The 26,555-nt window shown below is 41.1% G+C and overlaps 1 protein-coding gene across 3 annotated transcripts in view; it reads right to left on the bottom strand.

Annotated features, from left to right (window-relative positions):
- The window catches only part of Fbxw7 (F-box and WD repeat domain containing 7), a 155,298-nt gene that overhangs the window by 67,535 nt on the left and 61,208 nt on the right, over positions 1–26,555 (bottom strand). For all 3 annotated transcript variants that reach the window (XM_034500248.2, XM_034500249.2, XM_034500250.2), the window contains one exon: positions 4,066–4,644. In XM_034500248.2, the coding sequence (XP_034356139.1) occupies positions 4,066–4,575 (510 nt within the window). In that variant the 5' untranslated portion in view covers positions 4,576–4,644. The remainder of the gene's footprint in view (positions 1–4,065; positions 4,645–26,555) is intronic.

Raw genomic sequence — 26,555 nt, 5'->3', positions numbered from 1 at the left:
TTAGGCATTATGCTACTCACTTTACATATGTGATTTTACTTAACCCTTGAAAAACGTCTGAAAAAAGGGCATCATTGTACAGATAAAGAAGAGTTCGGTAAAACACATGATCGAATAGTCAGTGAAAGAGTCAGAGGCCAAGCTCAAGCACCACAAACTACCGTTCCCCGTGTTTAGAGAACCCACCTCATCCCTCACTGCCTGCTCCTTTCCCCGCGTCATCATCTCCCCCAGATTCTGAATCAGGTTAAGCCAGACCTTACCATGCTTTCATTTCTTCTCATTTACAAGGCAAGGACGGCCACACACAGGGTTGTGCATAGTAGCAAATGTTATATAAGACAAGTGCTCTTTAGACATGCCTAGACCTAACACAGCCTGGAGTTAGAGTTATGGACAAAACTAAGCCACAGCCTTTCTGAGGAGAACATCATTCTCTAGCGTGTAACTTAACTTGGCTTCCCTTTAAGTTTCAGCTGTTGGCTACATTATTATATAGAGTCTTTCTGGCAGTTCCAGCTCTAGTAGAGCTACCACAAACCTGTCACCTTTAAGCTTCTGGTCTAAAGCCCGTCTCTCTGGTCCCCATGACTATAGGCATGTGCAACTAGACCTTGTCTATCCACTATTGTTTAGAACCTAAAGACACAATGTATTCATTATCTACTTTGCATATGTATTCATGTGTATACTTGTGTATGCCTGTGTATACATAGTTCTTTCTGGAAGTGGATAAAAATCATCACTAGAAAGAATCTAATAATTAGAGATAAAGAATGGAGTTTCTTCAGAAACGACTTCCAAAACATGCTTGTTTCCATGAAAAAAATCAGGAGGATAAAGACCTGACCTCTGGTAGTCCCATTTGTTTTTCTTGTTAGCTGAAAGTGAGCTGATAAAGATAAAAGAGGAGCAAAAGTTAATAATCTGTATTCTAAATTATTACATGCCAAAGATTCAGTATGAGCTGAGAATTTCTTGAGAAAATAATTTTTAAAAATGATATAGTGAGCGGACACAGTTAAACCTACATAGACAAACACTCATAACTGGCAAAGCAAGGTGACTCTAGAACACGGGGAAGACTTGTCACACTGAGACAAACAGCCAGCATAGAATAGACTCTAGAGCCTCTGATTCCTTTTCTCATGATCCTTTCTTCCTCTTACAACTTAGGTCTTGTGGCCTCATATCTTCAATAATGTCAGATTAAAACCACAGGAAAAGCAGCTAACTAAGTTCTCGGGAGGTTCATTATTAAACCCATCACACTTGGAAACTGTTGTACTGTTTGTTACATCCTACCATAGGGGGCAGCATAACACATGGAAAGAGAAAGGGTTCTTAGAAACTGGGCAGATCAAAAATAAAATCTTTTGTTACTGAGAACATGCACAAGTCTGTGCCAGATGAGGTCCCAACACTGAGAGGAAAAGTGGACATAAGCCCCATTTACAACCTAGAAGCTATCTGCAATTGATTAACTACTTTGAAATGAAATTTCAGTTTTCTCCAACAGAGTCTCACTGAGGAAACAAACCATTCTTAAGGGTTGGTCCAATGCCCAGCAGTAGATGATCAACACAAACAGACTAAATGGTATCTCTGGAGGTTCTCTGTCTCAAAATGTTTTGTCAAAGCTTCTTCTTTTTAACCCTAAAGATCCTATGCCTATATACTATGGCTTCCAGTTCTGTGTTCTTATGGACTCCTATGTGTATGGGCGTGTATGTCTCTGCATCTGTATGTGTTACTTATGCTTTGGCTATTTTTCTGGACTGTTTGTTGGTTACATCTATTCTGATTCATTTGGATTTGCTTTACCATGTTCTATTATTTTTCCTTAGATGCTAGAAAGGGTCTATATTCAGACGAGAAGGGAGGTGAGAAGGATCTTGGAGAAGTTGGGGGAGGGGAAGCATAGTCAGAATATATTGTATTAAAAAAACTATTCTCAAGAAAAGAAAAATAGAAAAAAATCTCAACACAAAAAAAGAACGTGTGGTGTGGGGTGAACCATTTGGCTCTCTAGAACCTGTTTACTTATCTATTTCAGGAATGTGTAAACAGTTTGCATTTAATAAACAGCAATTATCGACTACCATTAGCCTTGAGCTTTAATAGTAGAATTTTCAATCTATTTATCTAGTATCTAATATAATCTATACTGTTTACTACATGTTCCCTTAAGAACAAAACTTAATGGGACTGAGGTATTATTTTTGGCCCAAGAGCAAACATGGCTTTCTTATAAAGAACTAAGACTGTTCCCTACAACTAAGAGTTAATGCAAACAGCTCTGTCAATTACCTCAACAGAAAGCATCTCAAAACCCTGTCAAGAGTTCAGAAATGAACAATTAAAAAAAAAAAGAGAGAGAGTTCAGAAATGTTAAGAACTAGTATACAAGTCTACCTTAATACACCGACAACTGTTCACACTCACCACTTAAGGATGTCCACTTCACTGGTCTAAAGATGCTGTCTATCTTCTCCACACTCACAAAAAGGAAAGCTTAATGACCAAGGGGAGGGAACTGTCTTTAGTTTTGATAGTTTCTATTATGTTCTGTAGAGTAAACCAATGCAATAGAGAACACAATGTTTTTTCTCATTAATGTAGAAATGCTGTGGAATGAGACACTAAGCCTAGCTGTCATCAGGGTTGTTGGAGACTTCTACATGGATATTTTTAAAGCACACTGAGGAAGAATTGAGAAAATGTAAGATGTTTTCTTCCTTACAAAGATAAATGTCTTCTGAACAGCCCATCCCAGACTCACATTCACTACACAGTCCAGGCAGGCCTGAAATCTGCAACACTCTTCCTGCCTCAAGCGTTGAGGCTACCACACCTGCTTCTGAAGTAAAGTTTTCATCTCGTCCCTACTCTTCTCAGAGGTCCAACTTTACAGATTAAAATGAAACTGCAGCCCAGGATACTGTACAATTTTGGTTTTTTATAATGATCAAGGATGTAAAGGTCTCCAAAATAAAGTACTGAATTAGAGCAAATTTCTCCTTATTAATAGATTTAAATATGTGAAGTCTTCTTAATACAGCTACAGGTAACTTTAAGCAGTTGAGACAATGTCTTGCTTCGTTGAATTCAGGATCTTCCTGCCCTGCCCTGCAGAGTGCTAGAGGACTTTCTAAATTGCTGTTACGGAAATGAAAAAAACAGGCAAAACACATTGTTTAGTCCAGACCCAAATCTTCCATTCTTGACAGTTAAATGGAAGAAAACCACTACCTGATGCCACTTCCTTCCTAGGTCATGGCAACACGTAAGTAAAATCATGTGACCGGGCTCTGGAAATTAGAAATAGACACATTCTCTGAGACAGTTTGTTTTACAACCTAAAACAAAACTGATTCAGCAAATTGAAATTTAAGCCAACTGTATTAGATACTACGATCCAAGTCAAACCATATTGAAAGAGATATTGTTAAATTTACAGGTATTTACTGACAAAATCCAATAATTCATTGTTAAATTTAAAAATCAGCAAATGAGTAAAGGGATGTCTGCTATAGACTGTTTTTATGTGTGTAGAACAAGTGACCTATTACTCAAATGCAATTCCCACAGCAAGTTAACTCAAGGCTGTTCTACTTGGATATCCGCGAGTCACAGTTAACTTATAAGTAACAAAGCAGAACTATTTGCTGTGACTTCCATTAACTTACACATTAGAGTTAACACATTAGTGAAAACACAGCCAGTGACTACGTTAGCTACTTTGCAAGTAAGATTCTTCATTATTTGATTTACACACATCATGTTTCACGCCAACCCTGCACATTCACCTAAACCACTGTGGCAGCAAATGTGACGCTGGTGATATTTTTGTGGTAAACAATATCAATTTCCCCCCTCATTTTGCAATCAGACTGCCTTCTGATTAGTATCTCTATAACACTGATGCCTTTAACAAAATAAAACTTAACAAAGTTGTTCTACGTGTAAAGATTAGCTGGCAGTACTACAGACTGTAAGGATGATTTCATTATAACTGAAATAGTGAGGTAACATATCAGATGAAAGGAGACTGAAGATACTCACTTTTGTTGTCTTTGTATAGAATGGGGAAGAGAGCTGGTGAATGGGCAGGTCCACAATACTACTGCAGTTTGTGACATTGCTATTGTGTGTATGTTCATCTTCTCTGCTACTGTCATCAGACTGATCAAAATCATCACTCTCCTGATCCATCTCCTCCTCTTCTTCCTCTTCCTCCTCCTCTTCCTCCTGTTCCCCAGCATGTTCTTCATCTTCCTCTTGCTCTTCCTGGTTTCCCGAAGAGTCCTCATCTACTGAAATAAAGCGATTATTGTTTTCTTCCACTTGTCCTTGCTGAGAATCGTTCTGGTCTCCAGGCCTAGGGTCTGCACCCACAAGTTCACCATTCCGCGCAGTGTGCTCCTCCTCTTGGTGTCTCACTTGCTGCTGTGAATCCTCCTCAACCACGCGATTCATCTGTTCCTCATCAACCTGGCTTGAGGAAGCATTCCCTCTCAGAGAGCCTCCAGTTCGTCGTCTTTTGCTGCCCACAGAGAGCAGTTCCTGATTCATTTCCAAAAGCCAGCTTGCTACTTCTTGGACCTTGGCTAGACTATCAGAAGATGCAAAGGTTTTCACATTCTGTAGGAGGAAAAGGGGAATAAATAAGATTTGTACAACCTTTGTTGTCTGCTTATGTCATACTCCTATAGTCTAAGTATAATTAAAGATTGTAGAAAGCATTCACACACTCATTAGTAATGAATAAGTTTTAAATTAAGTAAGTTATAAAACATTTTTTTAAAAAATCATACTAAAGACCTTTAACTACCTTTTTTCATAAAACTCTAAAAGCTTAGTGGTTTAGTTGCTTTGATCAATAAGATATAACTTAGCCAATGAAACAATTTTAAATTTTAAATCATTAATTCAGAAATAATATCCTATATAAATCATTCACTAAATATTAAACATATACAAACAAACAAAAACAAACCACCTATAAAGTTCTCAGCAAGGTTCAGGGAACGTTGACATAAATCCCTTTCAAGAAGCTTTATTATCCTGGCAATTTCCCAAGCTTCTCGAATGACAAAACCTTGCCTTCAAATAGGAAGCACAATCACTGTAATTTTTATCTTCTACAATGAATACAAATCAATTGAACAACAAATCTAAATTGTAGTTAAAAACACACAAAAGTCCATACCCTCTGACCCCAGTAACTCCACTTCTGGTAACCTACCCTAAGGAATCCTAAAACAGGAAAGGGAGCATTATAGAGAAGATGCTCACTGACAGAAAGGAGGTTGGGGGAGAATGACAATAAAATCCAGATGTTTAGGATAAGAGTGGGGCTGGAGAGATGGCTCAGCAGTTAAGAGCACTGGCTGTTCTTCCAAAAGACACAGGTTCAATTCCTAGCACTTGCATGGTGGCTTACAACCATCTATAACTCCAGTTTCAGGATATCTGACTGACACCTTCTTCTGGCCAGGCATATACAGACATATATGGAAACCAAAATACCCACATACATAAATTAGTTAACTAATTAATTAATTTATAAGAAAAGCATCCATGAGCTAGAATTTGTAGCCAAGACACACTGTTCCATTTTTTAAAAGCATAATTAAGATTGGGTGTTTACGGAGGCTTTCAACTTATTTCTCAAATCTTACACACTGAGAATGTTTTTTCTGTGTGTTAGCATATCTAATATTTCATGTTACATTTTTCAGTGTGTATTATACAAAACATTCTTTGCTGATATTTAATCATGTTTAATTTTCCTAAAATAATTTCAACACATTACATACATTTAAAAAAAAAAAAAGCACCTAGAAGAGCAACAATACCAACCAACCAGAGCCCCCCAGGGTCTAAACCACCAGCCTGGGAGCACATAGGGAGGGACCAATGACTCCATCTGTACATGAAGGGGAGGACCGCCTTGTCGGGCATAGATGGGAGAGGAGATTCTTGGTCCCATGAAAGACGAACACCGAGTGGGGGCAGAATGTGAGGGTGAGGAGGTGGGAGTGGAGGGGGGATAGGTGGGGGAACAGCCTCATAGAAGCATGAGGAGGGGGGATGGGATAGGAGGTTTCTGGGTGGTGGGGGGAAGTGGGGTAAGGGGACAAAATCTGAAATGTAAATATAATACCCAATTTAAAAAATGCACCTAGAACTTGAAACTTGATACAAAAAGGTTAATAAATTAATCTGCCAAGAATGCACATTTTGTTTAACAAACTAATTCTGAACACTTTAGAGAAAGATTTGTATGAATCAGAACACTTATATAAAACACAAATGCACACAATATCCTATTGTGTTTAAATTGAAATTTTCAACTTTAAAACTTAAAAATATTCTACTAATTCATAGCAGAAGTACATAATGTCAATACTTATCAAGTACAGAACTTATGTTTTTATCAATATGTAATGAGACTTAGAGTTTAGAAAAGTGAAATCTGACAGCTAATATACTTTTTAAACAACAATATTCAAAATACTGAACTATTCTTTTCACAACTGGACATGCTGAGAATGTTAACGGTACTGACAAAACAGTACAACTTTCAAACTGGAAATACTTCTAACTAAACACTAGACAACTGAGGCTCAAAAGAACTACCCTTGTCAAGGATGCTGGCTTCAAAAACAGCCCCAATTTAAGAATTTGTAATTGCATCTTCTTCTTGTGCCTTAGTCTCCAAGAAACACATGATAAAACCCTGGCAGTAGTATATGCTAACACTTATATTGCCTTCTCTAACATCAGAATCAATGCAGTATTCACACATTATTATTCTAAAATAAGGATTTACTTCAAACCCACATTAACATTCTGGAGAGAGGTATTTACAATTGTTTCTTTACCTAATCACAAGTCTTACCACGAATAAATTATAAAACAAATTCAAGCCAGGCAGTGGTGGCACACGCCTTTAATCCTAGCATTTGGGAGGCAGGGGCAGGTGGATCTCTTGAGTGTGAGGCCAAACTGGTCTACAAAGTTGAGTTCCAAGACACCTAAGGCTACACAGAGACCCCCCTATCTCAAAGACATGCCCCTCAAAAAACAAAACAAAACAACAAACAAACAACAACAAATCTAAGACACATTTCTGCTTGTGTCAAGCAATGTCATTTAGCCTTTTTGACCAGAACTCACAGTAAAGTAAGATTTCACATTACAAAACTACAAGGAACTATTAAACATATCTGAAACAATAGTTTCAGATGGAGTGGGGATAATGCCATTCACAATACCTAAAATCTCTACAGGTCACCACTGTTAATTAAATATAGTTAATTTTTTTAACTGTGGTCAATATGTTTGGTGAAATTGGTCTACCCACTTAATTAGTAAATCCCAAGCCACTGCTCTTGGGGGAAAATGGTCCCCATCACTGTCTAGATTACAATACTGTTTATCTACCAGCCAACTCAGAACTCTACTTCTGATTAAAGACATCTTACTTAATGTATATTATTGGCTCAACACTGAACTCATGACCAAATAGTATAACTCTTGTCGGAATGAGACTTATCTAAACATGCATTATTTTCTTCATAAGGTAGTATCGTAGCCTTTCAGAACTTATAAACATTGAAGGGCAATTCGGCTGTACAACTGGGTGTCATTTTAAACAATAGAATCAACAACAAAAGGAATAAAAATTAGAAAATATTTCAGTACCAACATGAAAAGGACACTTGTTTATGGTGTGGAGCTGAAACAAGAAGGTAAAGCATTGCTTATTAACACATGCATGTCAACTGGGTCCAGTTTGGTTTTGGGGGTAGGGGGTGGATGTAGGGGGTGGGAGAAATCCTGAACATGTCCACAAATGGCTGTCAAAAGGCCACAGGTAGGCTGATAATTGACTTAGTGGATAAAGTGCTTGTTTCATAAGCATGAGGATCTCAGATCAGGTTTCCAGCACCCATGTAAAACTGTAGCATTTCAATCCAAGTCCATGAATCCAGTGCTGGGCAGGGGAGCAATGGGCAGACACCAGGCATTTACTAGCCTGCCAGTCTAAAGGAAATCATAAGCTCCAGGTTTACTGAGCAACCCTGTTGCAAAATATAAATTGGAAAGCAATAGAGGAAGACACCAACATCAACTTCAGGCTCTGCATGGCACACAAACCTGCACACACATATGCACACTCTCCCCTAGTCCACTAAAAACAGTAAAGCCCCTACACTAAGCTCCCCTCTCCCCAGGCCTCCCTCTCCCCATAGTATTAACCATATAGAAGCACTAGAATAAGTCCTGCTGCATAGGAAGTGCCTATGGACAGGGACACACACACACACACACACACAATTATATGTATGGCCTTCCTCCACTAGATCTGAGGCCATATCAGAAAGGAGATGTCCTTTCTTACTCATGTCATTCCCAGCACCACAAAGATAAATGCTTTCTAAACTCTTAAATTTATTTATAAATTATAGTTTTTTATAAATTATAGTCATAAAAATATTTTTCCTCCTTAGCAAATAGTTTATTAGCTCACACCTATAATCCTAGAACTCAGAAAGATGAGGTAAGAAACTTGTGAATTTAAGACCAGCCTAGTCTTTATAATAATACTGTCTCAAAACAAAATGGACAGAAAAAAAATATCTTGTCATCTTTAGTATACTACTAATACTATAACTAAAAAAAATATTATTTCAAATTTTTTTCAAACTATTACTGTTCTTGTTTTGCTTTTTAGTAATTCTGGTTTTTTATCTCCCATGGTGGGAAGTCAAAAAATTTAAGGTGAAAAATCAAGAACGACAAAAATAGCTGAAAAACTCCTCAGTTATACATAGTTGTGTGATCTGAGTAAGAATGGCCCTACAGGCTCATATATTTGAATGCTTGGTCATCCCAGAGTAGCACTACTTGAGAAGGCTTAGAGAGTATGTCCTTGCTGGAGCAGGTATGGCCTTGTTGGAGGAAGTGTGCACTGGGGGGTGGGCTTTCAGGTTTCAGCACAAGCCAGGATCACTGTCTGTCTGTCGGTCTGTCTGTCTGTCTGTCCTGTCTATCCACCCCCCTGCCCCCAATCTGTGTGTGTGTGTGTATTCATCCCCATCCCTGCTGGCTGAGAATCCAGATGTATAACTTTCAGCTAAAGCTCCAGTACCATGTCTGCCTACCTGGTGCCATACTTCCTGCCATGATAGTAGACTAACCTCTAAAACTGCAGGCAGTCCTCAATTAAATGTTGCCCTTTTTAAGAGCTGCCATCATGGTGTTCGTCACAGCAACAGAACACCGATTAAGAAATAAATATATTAACAAAGAAATAAAATGGGCATTCCAAGGGAGTGTGACAATTAACCTTCATTGCTGTCGACTTGACTGGATGTCTCCATGTAAGCTATGAGGTTGCTTCCAGAAATACGTAACTAAAGAGGAAAACCTAGCCCTACATATGAACACCATCTCATGGGCTAGGTTCTAGACTGGAAAGGAGAAGTGAGCTGAGCACCAGACTTATCGAGCTCTGTTTTCTGACTGAAATGCAGTGTGACCAGCTGCCTCAAGCTCCTGACTCCACCATCTCCAGTTAGAGTCTTCTATTGCATCCCAGCTTTATGAAAGTATCCCACAGTCACCCTAGATTCATTACATTAAAATTCAAACTTCTATCCCTTCACACCTGAAGCCTCAAAATTTCTCTTTAGATCCCCTTAATCTTCTCTCTGTCGATTGAGAAAATATGTATCCAGGCAGTTTTAGATAAAAGAGACTCGGCTGACTTTTACTCCAAGTCGACTAAGTGGAATCAGGCGAGTCAGGTGTATGTACGGAAGGCAGGATGCTGCTACAAAACGGAGAGGGGTGGGGCTGGTCTAAGCAAAATATGAAGAGCCTGAATGGGAAATAGGAAGAGTAATCAGATCAGTAAGTAGTATAAACGCCTGACTCAAAGAAGAATGAAGAAGGATCCAGATAGTAAAGTCAAAGGCAGAACATAGTGAGGGCATCCATGGGAGGGAGATGTTAAGTGTGTGCAGGTAAGAAAGGTTGTCTGTATTGAGAAAGGGTGTCATGGTGTGAATGGAATAAGAGGGATGTCATGACCATAGTGGTACCCAGCCAAGATATATCTTCAACCTAACTGAAGTAAGGAACAAAGCCTCCAACTACTGGACTCCAAGGTAACATCCACACCTGCCCTAGCATCCCCTAGGCATGCTGAGAATATCAAGAAAAACAAAACACCCTCCTCCAATTAACAACCAGAAAGAGAAGTAAGGGACCCTTGCACATTAAATCTTGCCTTGACATTTATTTTCAGAGTGTACATACTAACATAAAAGACATCTATCTAAAATCATTAACTTTATTCAAATAGGGCAATTTTGTTCAAGAACATTTAAAATACTATCAACCAAAGAAATCCAATGGGTAAGCAAAGGAAAGACACTCAACCAGGTATCAGCTAGAAAGAGCTGTTTTAAGACAACCATAACCAGATTTTGTTGAGTACTGAAAGATGAAGGGTGCAGAAGCTAGCCTGTAACATACTTATCTTCTGTCTCTGTCCAGCATAAAGAACATGGTGGCTCTTTCTATTCCACCAGCTGAGACTCTTGGATACAATGGGAATATAAGCTTTTGAGAAGTAATGTGTTCTAAGAGGTCATGTATGATACCACCACTGCTAGGGCTCGAGAGCAAAGAAGGGAACAGCAAGTGTGGGGTCTACATCTCCTAGAAGAGCTTCTCTGTCAAAGTGGAACTGAGAAAGAGCCTACCACTGACCTGGCCAAATGTAAACATGACTTGATATGGAGACATAAGCATTATGCCAAGTTTTCAACTTGCACACGGGAGCCTTTCTAACTCACAAGCAGTGACAAACAAGCTCGGCCCCGGCCTTGTCACTTGAGGGTGAGATCTCCTGACTAAACCCATCTGGCATGTGACCCAGATTATTTGTGCATCAGGAAAAGAAGGGCAGGTGAAAAAGTTTCTATTCACAAGGCTCGAGAGAAACGCAGAGCTGGAGAAGAGGGAGCTGTGTTAGTGCAGAACTGCACAGGCTCAGAGGCAGCACTGGTTTCCCAGTCACAGAATTACATCTGGATTGGTTATCTGTTCCTTGTCCCTGGGCACTGCAGTAAGTGATGGATCTATGCAGTACTACCAATAAACTGTCATGATACAAATAAAATTAATCAACTTATGGCCTTTATTTAAATTAAGTCATCTAAGCCTAGATTCTGAAAAATTAGGCTTCATGTTGGCTCAAACTATTTAAACCTATCTTAATAAATTTTCTTATGAGTTTTGCAAATTTTATGAAAAGATAAGGAATCGATTTCAAAGACCAAAAACTGGAAGCTGCATCCTCTCCAAAAAAAAGATGGTTTAAATATCACTTTTTATTATTACTAAGAAGGGTGTAAGAATAATTCTGGCACATACCATGCCAGCAGAAATCTATCGTAAGATCTGATGCTTTAATAAAGACAAAATATAATGCTCAAAAAAGAAAAACTGGAATCTCTACTCCTTGCTTTAATAACTTTAGTAAGAGCTGATACTGTATGTGGGAAGAGGGCAGCAGAGAAAAAGAGGTTTTAATGAACACCGTTAACACAACGTGGGAGACAGAATAGCTTCTGATCAGAGCACTGACTGACAGGAAAGTGCTGTGTCTGCAATCAGGGAGAAGCTGACTTACCATGAGCTGTGGATGACCATTTCCAGGCAGGTATTCTCTGTTGGTACTGCATGTCTATGTATGACATGCGTGTGGACATGTGCATGCTACAAAGGATAAAGAGTACTCGGTGGGCAGCGGAAAACTTGGTGGAATAAGTGCCCTTCCTACCCTTCTGTGGGTTCTGAGGAGCAAACTCTGTCAGATTTGTAAGGCAAGCACTTTAAAAGCTAAGCTACCCGGGTGTTTTAGAGATGTGAATGTTTTTACTCTCATATAGACAGACTGACAATAACAAAAAGTGCATCCCTGATGATGGACCTAATCCCTAAGCAATGAGGCAAAGGCAACATCATTTCTCTGGCTTTTCGGATACTGATGCACAACTAGAACCACTACTAAGGGAACATGGTACAAGAATTACTACTGTACAGAATCAACAGCCTCTCCAAGTGGTTAAAGGAATGAAAGTAACATATGAGATCAAAGAACTATTTCAGAAGCCTAACAAATGCAACACAAAATCTTACAGTCAGTCTCTCACAGGACTGGTTAACTGAAAGGAGGTCTGGGAAATGCCATATTGATACCAATATCTTTGTTTTTAGAGCTATACTGTCACTATCCATGAAAATGTCCTATTTATACAAAAATGTACACTGGGTCGGGGAGACATAGCTCAGCTGGTAAAGTACTTGCCAATCAAACCTGAGGACTGGGTTTGTTGCCCGGAACTCATGTGAAAAGCTGGGCATGGTGGCGTGTACTTAATGCCAGTGCTTGTGCGGTAGAGACAGGCTTATCCGTCTTATCTCTGCATAGCCTAGCCTAATCAGAAAGCCAAGTCTCAGTAAAAGAATGTGTGAATAAAACAGGGTAGAATGAAGCCCCAAAACTGCCTTCTGCCCCCACATACAAACGCACGCACACGCACAAACCACACGAAACCATACAAACACACACACACACACACAAAGAAATGAGAGAAAATACAAGGGAGTGGAGAAAGAAAAAAGGAGAGGGGTGAAGAGGGAAAGAAGGAACAAAGGACATACATAAGGTTTGGATGAGACAGTGCATCATACTGGCAAAGAAAGTCTTCAGTCTTGTGGTGGTTTGAATGAGAATGGTCCCACAGGCTCCTGTGCCTGAGTACTTGGGCTCCAGTTGATGGAACTGTTAGGGAAGGGTTCAGAGGTGTGACCTCCTTTGGAAAAGGGCCCTGCAGCACTCCCAGTCCTCCCTCTCCCTATCTGCCTCATGCTCCTGGACTACATGTAAGCTTTCGGCTACTGGTCCAGTGCAGTGCCTGCTTGCCGACATGTTCCATGACATGATGGTCATGGGCTCTAACCCTCTAGAATTAAATGTTTCCTTCTGATTGCCATAATCACTCTCAGGCAGACAGGTCATACAGCTAGACTCAGTGTAAAGAGCATTACTAGTCAACTCTACCATGTATCTCAATCACCCTTGTCCACCCTTTGAACTACTGCAAGAACCTGGAATGTCAATACCTTGGTGGCAGATTAGAAACATTTACAGGCTTAACTTTTCCCCACAAATGAAAGCCAAGACAGAGATTCCTGGAGCTTGCAGCCTAACCTACTCACCAAGTTCATGGAGGGAGGGGGCAGAGACAAAGAGTTTATTTGGGTTTTCTGGCCTCTAGCTCCATATTGGGTGAGAGAGCATGTATCAAGGGGGTTCGGAGGAAAATGGCAGGATAGCCTCTGTGCATGCACAGGAATGTAAATGCATGCATATCCAGATGCAAAAGAAATATTGCAAAACTCCACTGACGATTTGTTTCAAACTATTTACAATGATAGAATTAGTGTGACAGTGACTGAAATGGGGCTTAAAAGAATTTGGGAGTTGAGGCCTGGAATGACTGACTCAGTGGAGTTAGGAGCATTTGCTGCTCTTACAGAGAAGCAGAATTCAGTTCCCAGCACCCACATTGGGCAGTTCACTAGCTGTAACTCCACCTCCAAAGGATCCAAACCTTCTTCTCCTCCTCGGATACTGTATGCATGAACACAAATCCACATACTGATATACACATACACAAAAAGCACATACTTAAAAGAATTTCCTGGAGTGATAATCTCTATCTTGACTGATGTGTTACATAATCTAAGTGTACATGTTGTTTAGAGCTCAACTGTGCTTTCAATATTAAATTAGAGTACCTTGATTTAAATCTATATTAAGTATGTGGGGGTGGTGTACATGTCTGTAAAACTGAAGCTAACGAAAACTTCTCTATCTGCTTTTGACTCTCCTACTATGTGTGCTGTCAAATGCTGAGGAAAGCATTGGCCTTGGAGCCCATGCCTTCAGTAGTAAAGATTTCCCTACAATACCATCAGATAAAATCTCATCAGGGAACCAGGAGAAAGACTCAGGGTTTTCCAATTCAATAGGCAAAGTGACAGATTTCCTCAAACGCACAGCTCCTAGAATGCAGCTCACTGCTAGTGACACTAGCACGCACTGCTAGTGACAGAGACTATGAGAGGGTCATATAAGTAACTGCCCTAGGTGAAACATCTGAACCCTCTATCTGAAGAGCCAGTGACCACAGGACCAGTGAGAAAGAAAGAAAAAGAGCTAGCCAGCCTTGCTCAGCAGCGTCACAAGGAACTGAAAAGTGACTACTATGGATTCGAACCCTTTTAGATTGTCTCTCCACTGCACCTCACTATCATTTTGCAGGAAAGTTCTGAACTTCAAAATAAATCTTTCACTGCAGTATGGAAAACACAGTATTTGCAGAAAACCAGTGAGGAAGGAGTCTATTTCTTTAATGGGGCTCCTAATTTAGCTATCATTTTAATCGTTAGCTAATCATTTATTTGTTGTGAAGTTTAAAAAGAAAATTGTCTTTGTATAGTTTGCATCTTGAAACCAAGACATATATCCTCTATAAAGCCTACTTCTCTCGTCACCTCCTGAGTCATCTTTTTAAAGTATGCAGCTACAAGTAACTCCAGGCTGCCCTTCCTTCACCTGCTTCCCATGTTAAAAACTCCTGTCTGGATTTCTTTCCTTATTCTCTGTACTGAATGGTTCCGTGTGTCATCTTGACACAAGCTAGAATCATCAGAGAAGAGGCAGCCTCAGCTGCAGAAATACCTACATAATATCTAGCTGTAGGGCATTTTCTCAATTAGTGAGCAATGGGGGAGGGCCCAGCCCATGGTAGGTGGTGCCATCCCTGGGCTGGTAGTCCTGGGTTCTATGAGAAAGCAGGCTGAGCAAGCCATGGAAAGCAAGCCAGTAAGCATCCCTCCATGGCCTCTGCATCAGCTCCTGCCTCCAGGTTACTGCACTGCTTCAGTTCCTGTCCTCCCTTCTTACAATGATGGACTATGATCTGGAAGTGTAGGCCAAATAAACCCTTTCCTCCCCAACTTGCTTTTGGTCATGGTGTTTCATCACCGCAATAAAAACCCTAAGACAAGTTAGTGCCAGTATAGTGGGTCATCGCTGTGACAGACCTGACCATGTTTTAGGAAGGATTGTGGAAAGATGTAGGAACTTTGGGCTAGAAGAACCATTAAGTGTTGACATCTCAGTGGGATGTTCTGAAGGAGCCTGGAAGATAAGAATGTCAAGAGCAGTGGAGAAGATGGAAGCCTGGCTTGTGAAGTTTCAGAGAGGAGAAGGCTATCAGCTATTTTGATTTAAGACTGTGGTTCTGGCTAGCTAGGGCTAAAAAATCAGCTGTAGCTGTGATTAACAAGATACCAGAACTACTTAAAGTGAAACCTTTTACATTACTCGAACATTTGTGGCTGGTTAGCTGGAGCTAAGAAATTAGTGGTGATTAAAAAAAGACAAGTATCACTGAGATAAAATCTTCTGAGAAGTATTTTCTGAGAGCAGAGGCAGCAAAGGTTGTACCTCATGTTGGCAGCTGAGCATGGTAATATGTAACAGTCACCCAGATAGTACTAGTTTTGAAGATATAAAGGGGTCATGGAGGGCAGCTAAGGCTCGGCACTGGGAGAAGCCAGAAGAGGCCACTGGTGAGGGTGCAGTCTCAATGGCAGTTGAAGGCCCAGAACTGAAGAGGCCTTCAGAGAAGTTGAGGCTTAGCACCGTGAAGACAACCTATAAGAGGTTACTGGTGAAAGTGCATCCCAATTAATTAAGGAACCATAGCAGTTTTGGAGATTCCAGTACCATGGGGTGACCACCAAGAACAGCAGCAATGGAGCGGAGCCAACCAGAGCCTAGAAAACAAGCTGTGTGTGCTGCAGAGGGCAGAGCTGGAGAAGTGACCCAAGCCCTATGGAAGAGTCCAGAAGAATGTGAGTAGATCCTGGACATTAGACAGTTTGGAGTTTGATTTTGATTTGATTGTGACTGTGCCCTGATTTTTTCTTCTTGAAGTAAAAGAGCCCACTGTTGAGACTTTGAGTCCACATTTGAGACTTTGTTTTAAAAGCCTGGGTTTTAAGAGACTGGCTATTTTAAAGAGACTGAAATTTTAATGTGTTTGAATTTGTAGAGTCTGTGGGACTTTTAAAGTTATAGACCTGGAGATGAATATGAAAGGAAGGGTTATGGCTTATTAGTGATGTATGTATGTGTCAAGTTGACACGGGGTCAGTTGTACTGGCTGGTTTTGTGTGTCAACTTGACACAAGTTAGAGTCATCAGAGAGAAAAGAGCCTCAGTTGAGAAAATGCCTCCATGGATCCAGCTGTAAGGCATTTTCTCTTAGTGATCAATGTGGGAGGGCCCAGCCCATTGTGGGTGGTGCCATCCCTGGGCTGATGGTCCTGGGTTCTATAAGAAAGCAAGTCAGTAAGGCCTCTGCATCAGCTTCTGCCTCCAGGTTCCAGCCCTGCTTGAGCTCCTATCCTGCCTCCCTTCAACTATGGACTACGATCTGGAAATGTAAGCCAAACAAACCTTTTCCTCCCCGACTTGCTTCTTTGGTCATGGTGTTTTGTTGCAACAATAGGAACCCTAACTAAGACCCTCTCTGAGGCAAAGAGTATTCAGGCAGTTACTATTCATAAGAAACAATCATTTATTCCTCTCTTCAAATTCCTCCCAAGAAGGCTTCACGGGCATACAAGAGAGATGCTGTCTGACTGACTGCCCTGCACATGAGTGTTTTCATACGTATTTGAAAACAGGTAGATCTAAGTGTCAATGAGTCAGCACTGGGGAAAGAATACTGACCAAAGGCACAAAGCCCTACATCTAAAATAAACAGTGTAGTAGCAACCAACAGTGACTTAAAATTAGGAAGAAAATATTTTTTCTTACTAGTTGAACTTTCAGCATCATGAACATGAAAGATTTGGAAAGGCAATATAACTATGTAGAAACCAGGTTATCTGCACTTCATTCTAGTCTGGTTCTTATCTGTCAACACTGTGGTGGCCAAACCATCATCACCACAAAAATCCTCCAAATTAGAGCCACCTGAGATTATCAGCTATATCCCCAAATATAACATACACCCCTTTAAATTGTTCTTTCTCTAATAGGGACTATGAGCTACTATTTTTCTAGATGGTAAAAAATACTGTGATTCTTTTACAAAGAGTTCCGTTTGTGTAGAGATAAAGTAACAGTGTCTAATGATGAATCATTACAGTAGATCCTGTTTGTAATAATGTGTATTTTCCATACAAGAAACCTTCAGTGTTTAGGTTACAGAACAATACTTCTGCACCAATCTAACAAGGCAGCGCGTGTAAATACTCTCCAATGTGGGAGACTCCACAGTTTCCATACAGACAATGCTATGCTGGTCACAGCTTGAATTCAGTGAAGGCTGCCGAGGATTTTATCATTAACCTCAGCCACTCAAAGTGACTAAGAGGACAGTAAGGGTGGTCGCTGCCCTCCAAACACACTAGCCATGTATTCAAAGGACTAATTAGTATACAGCTCTGCAAGTTTGAGTTCATTTTCTTCATTTCAAGTTATTCCCAAAAATCCAAGCACTAATTCAAACTAAGAAAAGGAAAGAAAGAAAATACTATCCATTCCCTACACTAGCAATTAAGGAGCTATGGAACAGAAAACGCAGTGGATCAATTTCCTATGCTTCTACCAACCAAGATAATAAGGATACAGAAAATAAAATGTTAGCATTTAAAGCCGGTTTTATGTTCCAGTTGGTAAACAGGTAAAGCTGCTTCCACTGAACCAGCAAGCGGAAAGAGTGCCCACTCGAACACTAGGGGGCGGGCACATTCATCTCATCTAGGCTCTGAGATCAGTATTCCCAGGCAGTGGAACAGGAAGCAGGTTCTTAGGGCTTAGCTAATACAGGATATTTCTAAGTCATTCTTAGAAGTCAATCTGCCTTACACCACAAACAAGACATAACTCACAGCAGCAAATAGTACCATCCGTGACTGCTCCTTTTGTAGAAAAGCTCCCTCTTAAAACAGTGACAACTTGTGATGACTTGTATATGCTTGGCCAGGGAGTGGCACTATGTGGAGGGGTGGACTTGTTGGAGTAGGTATAACCTGGTTGGAGTAGACGTGTTACTGTTGGCGTGGGCTTTAAGACCCTATTCCTAGCTGCCTGAAAGTCAGTATTCTGCTGAAGATGTAGAACTCTCAGCTCCTCCTGCACCACACCTGCCTGGATGCTGCCATGTTCCCACCTTGATGATAATGGGCTGAACCTCTGAAACTGTAATCGAGCACAATTAAATGTTGTCCTTATGAGAGTTGCCTTGATCACAGTGTCTGTTCACAGCAGTAAAACCCTAAGACAGAATTTGGTACCAGGGACTGGGGTATTGCTGTGATAGGCCTGACCATGCTTTTGTCTGGAAAAATGTGGATTTGGGGACTTTTGATTTGGAAAACAGTAGAATGCTTTAAGAGGAACTTAATGAGCCGACCTAGTAGGAATATGGAAGACAGTGGTGCTGAGGGTCATTTGAACTGTGTAGGCCTGCTGGCCCAAGAGGTTTCAGTGGAGAAGAACTTTTAATATGTGGCCGAGATTGTTTTTGGTGATTGTTTTGGGGGAAGAATGTGGCTACTTTTTGCCATTGTCTGAAGAGACTGCCTAAGGCCAAGGTAACGAGATTTATATTAATTGCATTGACAAAGGAAGTCTCAAAAAAAAAGCCCAACAGAGACTTTGTTCTCTGGTTAAGTCTGATGAAGAGCATTTGAACAAACATAGCAAGCTGAGAAAGGAAAAACACAAAATATATAGTTTAAGTATTAAAGGGACAACAGACAGTGAATGGAGCTGAATCTGGTGTTCAAGGATATTAAACTGAATTAAGGGAGTAGTAGCCTTGGGACAAGATTCTTCCACCCAGCTAAATTTAGGTTCAGGCATGGTAGTATAAACTTAATCCCAGGATTAAGTATAGTTTAGTTTAATCCCAGGAGGCAAAGATAAGCAGATCTCTGAGTTCAAGGCCAGCCTAGAACAGAGCAAGTTCTAGGTGAAGAAAACCTTAAATCCAGGCTTGGTGGACCACACCTTTAATCCCAGTGTTTAGGAGACAGGCACGCAGGTCTCTCAAAGTCAGTCTTCCACTAACAGCCTTCAGATAAAAATGTAGAAAGAACTCTCAGCTCTGCCTGCACCATGCCTGCCTAGATGCTGCCATGAACCTCTGCACCTGTAAGCCAGCCCAATTAAATGGTGTCCTTTATAAGACTTGCCTTGGTCATGGTGTTTGTTCACAGCAGTAAAATGCTAACTAAGACACAACTCTCTTCCTTAGGCCTTGCAGCAGGACTAATGAGTCCTGGTCATTTGTTAACAGCCCCTCACCTTCTTGTGCATACCCCAAACCCATGCATGCATTCTTACTGCTCTCTGTAGTGGTGTGAGTCAGAAGTCCCCTCTAGTCTTTGGCATGTGAATTCTCAGTTTCTAAAACAAACTGTTTTAGGCCCTGTTTTAGGAGGCTTGGGAACAGTGGCCTTGCTGGAGGAAGTCACTGGGCTGGACTTGCAGAGTTCAAAGACTCAGGCATTCCCACTTTTCTCTCTGCTTCCCACTTCTGGTTTCAGATGTGAGCTCTCAGCTGTTGCTGCTGCCACATATCCCTACCTTGTAGAACATCAAATAAACCCTTCCTTCTATAAGTTGCCAAGATCATTGTGTTTTATCACAGCAACAGAACAGTAACTAATACACACTTGCTTACTAGTTATAAAGTGCTTTTAAAGCTGCAGGTAAATTTAAACAAGCACTGTATTTACATTTAGTTATAAATACTTTGACATCTAAATATAATAAAAATAAAACTCTAAATTCTATTTAGTTATAAATACTTTGACATCTAAAAATAATAAAAATAAAACTCTAAATTCTAACACAAAGAACACATCCAACTTCCTTACTTGCTGCCTTCTAATTCCCCACACAACTAAAAAAATAGCAATTATTATCTCCAACTGAACTTTACATTATGCCAGGGGCTGTACAGGTAAAGTGTAATGTTACTGTTTCAGTAAACCTCTGACACATATGCTGCAGCACAATTTTAAGCACTGACCACCTGCTGCACCACACTCGCCCTTCTGAATCCCACTCACAAGGCTGTGGAAGTTATACAATATTGTGGCCAAAGACAGGCCGTTCTACTTCCAGCAGAGCTGTTTTATGTTGAAAGCAAAAATAAATAAGAACAAAGGGTATTAAAACTAGAAACCTTGCTGGATGACATTAAAGCAATGGCTGGGAAATACACAGCTACATAACACCCAGGCTATAATCTTGGTGGATAAGAGGTGAGTAGCTACAAACACAGGTTATGCCAGCATCTACTTACAAAATGGATAAGTTATCCAAAGTCTTTAAATCTCAACTGTCTAATCTGCACAGAGGATTTCAAATGATTGTACTATTTCATAGAAGTATTAAAGATGAAATAAGAGACTGCATATGCACAGTATTGGCCGATATTTTGGCACACAGTATTTATTATGCTGTAAGTTGCATATCTCTTACTCCAAAACCTCAAGAAGTCCAACTGTTCCCAAATCAGAAACTTTCTGTATGCCAACATGACAGTCAACAATTTTGGATTCTGGGGTACTTCAGATTTCAGTTTTGTAAATTAGGATAATCAATAATGGCTATGGGAAACTCCATCATCCTGTTTGCCTTTGATCAAAAAGTTCCAAGAAGATTTCTCCTATGAAAGTATAAAGTTCAAAATCAGGGAGCCTTATGGTGTGATCTCAGCACACATTAGATTTGCATTTATTTGGCTCCAGGTACCAGTGTTCTATCAGTATACACAGCTCCTCCAATTTTACAGACCCCTGTTACAGTGGACAAAGATCTACCAGTAAGCAATGTTGGAGGCAAAAGGAAAGAACACTAAGTAACCAAGTAACCTGGGGGTTCTGATGTTATGCCTGACTCACTGCTTCCCTTTGCTTTTTCTGCTAAGACACAAATTCTACACGGACCCTTTGTAACTGAACATCAAATGCTGCAAAACTAGACTGGCACACATACTGTAAAGGGCAGTGCTTCCCAAAGACACTGTAGTCTGCAGGTGCTGCCACCCTTTGGCTCAGGTAACCCAGCATGAAGACTCCTCCTTTGACACCTCTGGTATAGCAGGCACACGGAATCATGACACACCAGTCTCCCCGCCTCCATAGCAGGTTTTCATTCTGCCGCCTTTTCCTCAGCAAACTCAAGTTAGCATCATTATGCTTCCACTATTTCTACTCACAATGCAGAGGAATACCTAAGTCCTTCAGGTAAATTACTTCTGCCCTCCAGTTGTATTGTAAATAGTTTCTTTAGGCTGATTGTTCTGCAGTTACTGTGTGCTGGGTCTGAGACTGAGTTTATTTGTACTTCTCCTGACTGACATTCTCTGAGCTTTACATATGTAATATTAAGTGTACTTCTACAGTTTATAGTAGACTCGTCCCCATTCTTCTATTTCTCTTTGGGGGGCAAATGAGATGCATACTAGAACAGGGATTTGTCGATCTAGTTCTTAATCACTTTCTTCAATCCACCTGTCTGTTGAAGCTTCACTGTCTCTTGGAATTATATCTTGGAGCTTTGTAAGAATTCTTTGAGTCTCTGGTAGAATTTATATTGCTTCAGAGAAAAGTCAAATTTAAGCTAAGCTGCCCAGGAATAGCATCACCTAGTCACCACTTTAAAGCCACTGCTGGAGAAAAGATAACAGCTAAATGCAAACGATGATGAGATCTGTCGATCTAATAAGGACTCCCCCGCAGCTGCATCTGGTCAATGTTATTTGAGTAACTTTTATTCCAAGTTGTCCCAGCGTGAGTAGCAGTCACAGTCAGCAGTGGAGGAAGGGGTCAGGGGGTAAAGCTGCATTGTTTAATCTTAGCTCTGTGACATCAGAAGATCAGAGTTGACAAACGGTCATGTAATCCTATCATCAGGACACCAGATCACAAGCAAGTTAGCAATGAGTGCATACACTAAGAAGATGAAAACAACGTGTTTTATAAAACTAGGGCTGGGGGGTTGGGGGGGGGAAGGAAGGGGACAAAAGTGGAAGACATGGAAGGGAAAAAAATACTTGACAGCCTGAGAGCTGTGGGCTACCCCTCTTGTCAGCCCTCTCCCATCTGTCTGGAGTGACTTTTACTGTAATAAACTGCGCTTGCTCAGCTCTTCTGTAAACCCATTTGAAATTTCGGCAGCTGGCAGGTGAGAGCTGAAGGAGCCAGATAACAATAGTAAAAATGAGATATAGAAACTGATAGAGCATATCTACTGTAAGAAGTGTGATGTCTGTCTTAATGAGCCTCCTAGAAACTACCTGGCATACTTCCTTATCCACTAGTCAACCAGTGTGGAGAGGGAGGCTACTATGAAAGCCTGTCACGGTTTGAATATGCTTGGCCCAGGGAGTGGCACTATTAGGAGGTGTGGCCATGTTGGAGTAGGTGTGTCACTGTGGGTGTGGGCTTTAATACCCTAGCCCTAGCTGCCTGAAGGGAGTCTTCCACTAGCAGCCTTCAGATGTAGAACTCTCAGCTCTTCTTGCACCAAGCCTGCCTGGATCCACCATGTTCCTGCCTTGAGGATAATGGACTGAACCTCTGAACCTGTAAGCCAGCCCCAATTAAATGCTGCCATTTATAAGACTTGCCTTGCCTTGGTTATGGTGTCTGTTCATAGCAGTAAAACCCTAACTAAGACAGAGCCAGGTACCAGGGACTGGGGTCTTTCTGTGATAGGCCTGACTATGCTTTTGTTTGGAAGAATGTGGATTTGGGGACTTTGGATTTGGAAAGCAGTGGAATGCTTTAAATGAGACTTAATGGGATATCCTTGTAGGAATATGGAAGACAGTGTTACTGAGAGTGATTTGAATTGTGCAGACCTGGCCCATAATTCTTCTCTTTCAGTGGAGAGTTTCAATATGTGGCCTAGAGACTGTTTATGTGATATTTTGGTGAAGAATGTAGCTACTTTTTGCCCTTGTCTGAAGAGTTTGCCTGACACTACAGTGAAGAGACTCAGATTAATTGCACTGACAAAGGAAGTCTCAGAAACACCTATGATAGATTTTTGTTCTCTGGTTAAATCTCATGAAGAGCATTTTAAACAAGCATAGCAAGCTGAGAAAGAAAAAATATAAAATATATGGTTCAAGTATTAAAGGGACACCAGGAAGTGAAATGGAGCTGAATCCTGTGTTCAAAGCAACATGATCCCACCCAGCTAAATTTAGATCCGGGCATGGTAGTATAAGCCTTTAATCCCAGGAGGCAAAGACAGCAGATCTCTTGAGTTCAAGGCCAGCCTAAAACAGAGCAAGTTCTAGGTGAAGAAAAACTTAAATCCAGGCTTGGTGGACCACACCTTTAATCCCAGTGTTTAGGAGACAGGCATGCAGATCTCTGAGTTCAAAGTCAGTCTACAGAGTGAGGTCCAGGACAGCCAAGCTTAGGCAGAGAGGGAGTCAGAAAACAACACTGGTAATAGAATAAGGGGCGGGCCATGTTCCAGCCCCAGCAAGCAGCAGAACACTGCTGTTTCAGCCATGTGGCTCTGACTTTAGAGTGAAAAATAGAAGGGCGTACTGGGACAATTGATGCTGGGTAGCTGGAGCTGAGAAATTACCTGTGTGTGATTAAGAAGAGACCAAAATTACTGAGGTGAAATCTTCTGGGAAGTGTTTTCTAAGAGCACAAAGAAGCTGTGTTCCAGAGATAGGCAAAGTTGTACCTTGTGCTGCAGCTGTACTTGGTAATGTGTAAGAGTCACCCAGATGGTACTGGGTTTGAAGGCATGAAAGCAAGGGGTTATGAAGAGTAGCTGAGGCTTGGCACTGTGAGAGGCCATGGAAGGCCTCTGGTTTCTGTTCACAGCAGTAAAACCCTAAGACGAAGCCTATAGGAATTCAAACTGTAAGGTGTCAGAAATCATTTCTACTTGTGTTTATAAATAAAGAGATTTTTCTAGCTTATTAAAAAATAAACTAAGTGGGCTGGAGAGACAGTTCAACCAGTCAAGTGCTTGCCACAACACATGAGGACCTGTGCTCAATGCCCAAACCCCATGGGGAAATGAAGACCTGATCAGTGCTTCTAATCTTATAATCTATTTAAAATCTAAATGTTTCCCAGCAGGAGACACAAGTAAGATCCCTGGAGCTCACTTTTCACAACAACAAAACAAGGTGGACAGTGCCTAAGGAATAACATCAGAGGTTAACCTCTGACCTCTACATGTATGTACACACAAAGATGCAAAGACCAATATGTGTACATAATATTATGCCATAACCATGAGATCTCTTGGAAAGTCAGATTCCAATAGCATTTGGAAAGTGTTAATACTGTCAAATTAACAGGACCTACAATCACCCAGGAAAGCAGCTTTTGGCCTTGCCTGTAGCTATCTACTGATTAGGTTAACTGAGAAGTTAGGCTGCAAAGACCCACCCTAGAATTGGGAAGTACCATTTACAGGCTGGGTTCTGAACTGAATAAAAAACGGGAAGTGTTTCAGGGCAGCAGGAATGCAACCAGACCATTAGAATGCCCCCTCAAGACAGACCATTATCAACTGTAAGCCAAAATAAGCCCTTTTTCTTAACAAAAGTTGCTTTTATTAAGGGCATTTTATCACATTGACAGAATGAGGTGGCATGGTGACCCTCTTATTCACCAGTCACATGGTAATCTGTCTTATATCATACCACATGTCCTCCTTTGGAGTGGTGCTTCAGGGATCACGTGCATCACTCAGAAAGGAGGGAAAGTAGAAACTAGGGCTGCAGAGATCAGTCTGTCTTGTGCTTGTTGTGCAAGCATGTGTACCTGACATGGATGCCTGGTACCCATGCACAGGCCAGGAGCAGCTCCCAGCACCTGGGGAGGAAAACAGGATTCCTGGTGTTTGCTGGCCAACTAGTCAGGTCCAGTGAGAGACCCTGTGTTACTAACAAAAAGGTGGGCTGTGTCTGAGGAAATACAACAGCTCAGGTTGTTCTGGCCTCCAAATGCACGTGCACACAGTTGTAGGTGTGTCTACATACACGCCTGTGTACACACATATATAATATTAGTAACCATTGGCAAAAAAAGCTGTATAATGGGATACAGGAATCTTTATTTAGTAAAAAATTATTTTGTGTATGATTGAGTATATGCTGCATATGTGCAGCGCTTGCAGAGGCCAAAAGAGAATGCTGGGTCACACTGAGCTACCTCATATCGATGCCAGACATTGAACTCAGGTTCTCTGCTATAGTAGGATATGCTCTTAACTGCAGAGCCATCTCTCAAGCCCTGGATTCTTTTGAGAACCATTGGTACTGAGAACATACTGTCATTCTTAACTTGTTCTGCATGTTGCATGCAAGTTCTTTTTCTTAAAAATTGTATTTTGTACAGAATCAGTTTTGTAAAATCATGCCTCACACTGTTAATGGTGTTGAGATAGAATAAACAAATAGTTCTCATTGTATCCAACCACTGTTTAATGTCTGCTACAAGGACGATTCATGGGCCATTCTTGCCACTCACATAGCTGGGTCACAGTTAAATTCCAGTTTAAACCACTGAAAATACTGAAATAGAAAAGGCAAAAATGACCCTGGAGAAGCTGCTGGGCCCTTTAAGAAAGCCGACACTGGAGAGGGCACAGGTGTAGCATTGCTGCTTGAGGTTCTTAGGCTTGCTTTAATGGCTTTGGAGTGGGTAGTTCAAGAACCATCTCAGACGAGAGCAGTGGAGAAGGAACCAGTGATTTTATTTTTGTCACAAGTTCTAGGAATCTGCCCTGGAAGCAGTGCCCTTGCTCCCATGGGATGGTTTATCTTATCAGCTGTGTTGGTGGCCATTGATATGGTAAGAGCAGAATGGGATAGCCTGGGGAGGGCATGCAGGGTGAGAGCAGAGTGGGATAGCCTGGGGAGGGCATGCAGGGCAAGGAAGCCAAAAGCAGCAGCTCTTCGGGGATGAGTACGTGGAGAAGAGTTAAGTGTTGCGGAGCTGAGGGCATGAACTGGGCGGTGGGTGTAGAAACAGTGTGTTTGAAGGGAAGCGGGCAACAGGTTGTAGTAGTGGGCTGAGTCAGAGCCACGACTTTACTTCCAGCTTCAGACATTACTAGTTTGTGTGTATGTGGTGTTCAATTCAGATGGTTACTCTGGATGTTACAATACATTTCCTCTACACATGTATCATATATGACTTGGCAAGAGTAATGGGGAATTGGCTTCCAAAGGCATGTGTTAAGAACAGTCTAGTAAGTTGGCATCCTCTAGAATCTAAGGTCTGCGGTTGCTGCTTCTGTGTAGGCTAGGCCACCCAAAGAGGCACCCTTTAACATGTACCTTGTATCTGGGTTAACTTTAGGAGCAGCTAGA

Source organism: Arvicanthis niloticus, chromosome 4 (assembly GCF_011762505.2).
Source record: "Arvicanthis niloticus isolate mArvNil1 chromosome 4, mArvNil1.pat.X, whole genome shotgun sequence".
Classification (NCBI taxonomy): domain Eukaryota; kingdom Metazoa; phylum Chordata; class Mammalia; order Rodentia; family Muridae; genus Arvicanthis; species Arvicanthis niloticus.
The sequence above is the reverse complement of the archived record's forward strand: the minus strand, read 5'-3'. Positions and strand labels throughout refer to the sequence as shown.